The following is a 5,139-nucleotide window of genomic DNA, read 5'->3' as shown; positions in this document are numbered from 1 at the left end:
CCCTACGTGTTGGAATCGCACCTGGCCGGGTGCAATTCCAGCCAGATAAGATTTCAATGAGGAAAGGGTAATTTTGTCTTTATAGTTACTGCCATGTCAGATAACATATTTTACTAATAGGTATTAACGGTGAGTGGGTAGTTGTCATTTTGAAACTTTTTAGGTATGATATTGTCTTCGCGGGAAACTTTGGGTGGGAGCGTGTCGTTCGGCCTATCTTAAAAGTGCGCCATGTAGAAGAGCGAAGAATAGACTGGAAACGCAATTTTATAATAAAACTTCCCTTGGTAGAAACAGGGAAGACTCATTGAATTGTGATCACATTGCGGCATCCTCTGGATCTGTAGATTTAAAGTAAAGATTCGATTGAATTACAGTAATGGAGGAGCTGAGGTCAGCAATGGAAGCCCACATGGACCAGATGGCAGATCTTGTCCAGAAACTCTCGGCGGAGCTCCGCTCTGGACTTCAACCCGCTTACGAAAACTTCATGGGTTTCTTCCACGCTATCAACTGGAAGGTAAATTTCAAATCTTTAAGCTCAAAATGAGAAAAAAGAATTTTTTTTTTTTTTTTTGAATTGAGTAATGGGATATATAAAGCTAACTAGTTCTAGCTGCAACTGATTCTTCTGCATTTGCTTAATGGTATGTGCTTTTTAGGAGAGACAAAGAGATTATCATTCATTGAAAAGAATAAAGGTGTAACTTTGATGATATTATTGTGTCATTCTGTGAATAAAGTGTATTGATATAATTAAATTTTTTATTTTTTAATGTTCTTTTGTGTGGTAACCACCTCTAAAATATTTGTAAAAGAATGAAGGAGATGGCTTTAGAAAGTAGATTTCAACTAGAGATTCAAAAATGGATCTATAGAATGAACCTTATTAGGATATTTTGTTATGGTTTTTATCCAACTTCTAATGTTTGATTTTTTTTGGTTGATATTGGCAGGAGCCTTGGTTGATGGGCTTAATGGCATTTCATGTTCTGTTGCTGATAGCAGTCATATTCTCAAGGAAGAACGTCAATTTCCAAATGTGTTTATTCCTTATGGCATGTAAGTCTAATTTGCGTATGGTAGTGTCATCTTTAAGTGCAGTGCTATCGAATTTTTATCATGCAGTGTGTTTAGGGACTTTGTTCATATGTTCATTATACCATGCTAAAGTCGGGATTGTGAAGCCAAAAGGCCAAACTTAAGAGAGGAAATTTTTACTGATGTAGTTAGGGAGAAAGAACATTGAATATTGTCAGAATTCTGAGCTGAAGAATGTTCATTTTGCTTAAAGACCAAAGAAAACTTGTATATCTAAATTTGCATCCTGTTGAACTTCATATCGAAGAAAAGGTATTTGTCCTTTGCCCATCATGCTGGACCCTGCCCTTGTTTTTTAATTTTCCAATGCAAATTGTTCTTTAATTTTCCAATGCAAATTGTTCTTTAATTTTCCAATGCAAAGAAACACAGCCATGATATCTTTGCTAAAAATTCAATGGTTCGTTCTTCGATCGATGTCAATTCTAAGTTTTTATCCACCTTCTTAAGTTCCTCGGAATAGTCTCTCTTTTAGAAACAAATTTCTTAGGAATTTCCTGGTAGGGTTCCTATTCATAATTTTAATCCTCCTTCGTGTTCTCAATTGATTGTCAGTGATGTATCTTAACTACTATCAACTGATTTCTGCTTCACTAAATCTTAAGTAATCACTTATCATGTTTCTACTGCTGCTCCATCAGATATTAATTATGGTTATTGAAGACTTTGCTGAGTAATTTCCATTTTTTTTTATCTCCTTAAGAATTCTAAAAAACTTGTTTATTCTTGGTGGTTTGCACTATTGTCATTCATGAGCCTTTTATCTCTCAAAAGAGCTAATTGGCATGATGAGTTCTCCCTTATTGTGTACTGACTCTGACTTAGACATAGTTTTTTCCCTACTGTGTATGGATAGTGAATTTGTCTTGCTGTGGTTTCCTGAAGTTCATGTTTGGGTCTTCTAGGCCCTTCTGTGAAGTTACATAGCATACCCTGATGTGGCCAAATTGATTTTCAGAAGACTTGGATTTTGGAAGAGCAAGACACTAGACAATGCTAATGCATATAAGTCAGATCTTCAAATACTTTATCAAATTTCATTGAGATGACTTCCACATTTAGGATGACCAAAATCTAATCTGCAGATGGTATCTCTATTCTAGATCTTCTTGCCAACAGATTTTATACTTTAGTAGGCATGCAGACAGTTAGTATACTTCACCTGTTTACATATGTTGTTTTTAGGCCATGTATTATCCTATGTTGGGGAAATTCTGATTATCAATCCCCAAACATCACCTTCTTTTCCTCAACACCTACATAGAAATGCAAGTGTTCCTTTTTGGCCTGTATAATTATTTATGGAGAGTGGGTGAAAGTCAAGTAAATCAAGCTGATGAGTGAAAACTATTGACATCTTTTTCAAATTTGATGGCCAACTAAAATCTGAATGCTCATGTACACACGTGGTAGGCTTTATTATATCCACTTAAATCTGAACATGTATCGTAAAATTTGTTGCTTATAATGCTTTTAGTTTATAATATATATTTTTTTATGCAATATTTTGTTGTAGTGGCTGGTGTGTATTTTGCTGAATATCTCAATCGAATCCTTGACAAGAACTGGAGGAGCTTTGCCACTCAAAACTATTTTGATCCACATGGTGTTTTTCTCTCAGTTCTCTGGTCTGGACCTCTTCTTGTCATTGCAATCATTATATTGGTCAGTATAGCAACTACATTATCTATTCTTGTTTTCTTTTTCTTTTTCATGCTTCCCAACTTCAAGTAGTTTCTGTATTTGGCTAAACATTTCTCTTCAAAATTTCCTTTCCCAGGTAAACACCCTCTTCTCCTTATGTTACCTGATCGTTAGATGGAAGAAAGCTGAGCTCAGACACCGTGCAAGAGTTTCTCGTAACAAGCAGGATTAATAATCATTGCTATGCATCATTCCCGGGTTAAGCACTATAGTATTTTTTGTCACTTTCATCTTTAAAGTTGCTTCTTCCCCTCAGATAGAATCACAATTATATGCTGGTAGATTTACAGTTTTCTCTTTCCTTTTCTTCCCCCAACTCATCAATGGTGTGAATCATCCCTTGAGCAAGCTGCTGTACTCTTGAGCTTTATATAATCATCCTTCAAACCTTGCTTGCGCCCTTGATTGCAAAAAGAAATCGATGTATTGAACACTGGCTGATGAAATGTAACACTGAGAACTAGATTTCTTTATAATTGGGCAATGTACCATGATTTTGAGTAAAATTTTCTGCAACTGATAATTCTTTGTAGTTTGGGGTGTGACAACCCTGTCTTTCTTTCATAAATACATTGGATTTCTTGCAATGGTGTTGATGATTATTTTATATTTTGTCTTCTGTATTGCTTCAAACATTTCTACATGATTCCAGGAAAAATAAAAATAAAAAGTGATAGCAAATTTGGGGATGTAAGAAAACCCAGTATAGGCATAATTTATACCTGGGCCTGGAAATTCAGGCCCAGGAATACCATGGCCGGGCCAGGTGAGATTTTAAATATTATAGGGAACCCCCTAAAAAATACAATAACCCCCTAAATTGTGATAGATTTGTCAATCATTAAGGCCACATTTTGTGATGATTGTATTATACAGTATAAATATTTTATTGTACAATATCGTGTTATGTTGTATTAGATAATATATTATACAATAGTATATTGCATATAATAGGGTATTTGATGTATCATTATATTGTATTAACTTATATTTATTCATTTCTTTGAAACTTTATAAAAGCAGTTAAAAATTTAAAAACTTTCTTGCTTGGACCTTAATATGGAAGAACCATATATGTAGTTATTTTCACTTGTATTCTTAACTGAAACTTGTGAAAAAAATAAAATAAAAAATATTTGAATAAATAAGACGCATGGCTACTTCTTTCTAATAATTATTATAAATTTCATCGTACAAAAAGCAATAGACAGAAATTTAGTGAAGAATTATTTTTAACAATACAAGTATGTTCTTTATTTATTAATGGATGTCAAAAAACTAATAGCAATTTCATAAGAAAAATTATATATTTTTTTATTTATTTAATAGGTTCTAAAAAATCACACAAGTACTATTTATGGTGAGGAATAAATTTCTTATTGCAATAATAAGAAATTCAAATGAAAATTGCTATTTCATTATTATTCAATTCAAAATGCATGAATCAACATGTCTCTCATAATTCATATGATTCTTTACTTTAAAAAAAAAAAAAAAAAAATTCGCCAATGTTTTTATAAGTTGATATTACAGAGACATGCAAGAAATCAATTACAAAATTAATCTTCGAGCTTTTTTTGAGCAAGTTTTGTAATTATAGAGAAAAGAAATATTGTCAAAAGCTTATAAAATTAGCATAAAATTAAGATATGGGAGAAAATTAAATATTTGAATATATAACAGAAAATAAAATTTAACTATTAGAAGCGATAATAACTTCCAGTTGAATAAAAACATGAAACTTTAAGCATTCACCAACGTCCAACAGTAAGAAGCCCTCATACATATATTGATGAGGGGGAGAAATCGTTATACATACAATTTACTAATGTAATTATTACATGTATAATATTAGGATTTTAAAATAATAAATATTTAAGACTATTTTGTTATTATTGTGTTGTTTTTTATTAGATTTGAGAGAGTTGTTTATAACAATATATATTATAACCTTTATATAATGATATTCTATATAGATATAACCTTCATGTAGTTATAAAAAAATTTAGTCTATACTTTGGCAAGTTATAAATAAGAATAAACTTCATATTTTAATAAGTTATGATTTTTTTAGATCCCATCTTAAGGAGTCTGCCTCCACATAGTAATAATTATCTATATATTGTAAAAAATATATGTTATGTTACATTAAAAGTTTAAGATAAAATAAAATATTTATTTAAAATTGTTTAAGTCAATAATTTATGCTTTAGAGTTGTTACCACATCTTTGAATTTGTAAATACATAATCAATGTTTTAATAACCAACCTGGGATGAAACCTGGCAAAGTTGTTTGGTCTTGGGTTGACTGGTTCAATCACCGGTCAAACCAA

General features: G+C 31.7%; 1 protein-coding gene across 1 annotated transcript; it reads left to right on the top strand.

The window, feature by feature from the left end:
- The first annotated feature begins 278 nt into the window (after positions 1-278).
- On the top strand, positions 279-3,376 carry LOC116104876 (transmembrane protein 18). Its single transcript, XM_031391312.1, has 4 exons — positions 279-520; positions 957-1,062; positions 2,618-2,766; positions 2,882-3,376. Exons 1-4 carry the CDS (start codon positions 380-382, stop codon positions 2,975-2,977), a joined length of 492 nt encoding a protein of 163 aa, XP_031247172.1. The 5' UTR covers positions 279-379; the 3' UTR covers positions 2,978-3,376.
- Positions 3,377-5,139: the final 1,763 nt, after the last annotated feature.

The sequence above is a fragment of the Pistacia vera genome, unplaced genomic scaffold (assembly GCF_008641045.1).
Source record: "Pistacia vera cultivar Batoury unplaced genomic scaffold, PisVer_v2 Contig487, whole genome shotgun sequence".
Lineage (NCBI taxonomy): Eukaryota > Viridiplantae > Streptophyta > Magnoliopsida > Sapindales > Anacardiaceae > Pistacia > Pistacia vera.
This window is presented reverse-complemented; position numbering and strand designations above follow the sequence as displayed.

What these genes read in the sequence shown, in the direction of transcription:
- LOC116104876 (XM_031391312.1), top strand. Translation starts at nt 380, where the DNA reads ATGGAGGAGCTGAGGTCAGCAATGGAAGCCCACATGGACCAGATGGCA. An exon ending in GTGTTTATTCCTTATGGCAT is followed by an intron (nt 1,063 to 2,617) that starts GTAAGTCTAATT and finishes ATTTTGTTGTAG; the next exon opens with TGGCTGGTGTGTATTTTGCT. An exon ending in TCATTGCAATCATTATATTG is followed by an intron (nt 2,767 to 2,881) that starts GTCAGTATAGCA and finishes TTCCTTTCCCAG; the next exon opens with GTAAACACCCTCTTCTCCTT.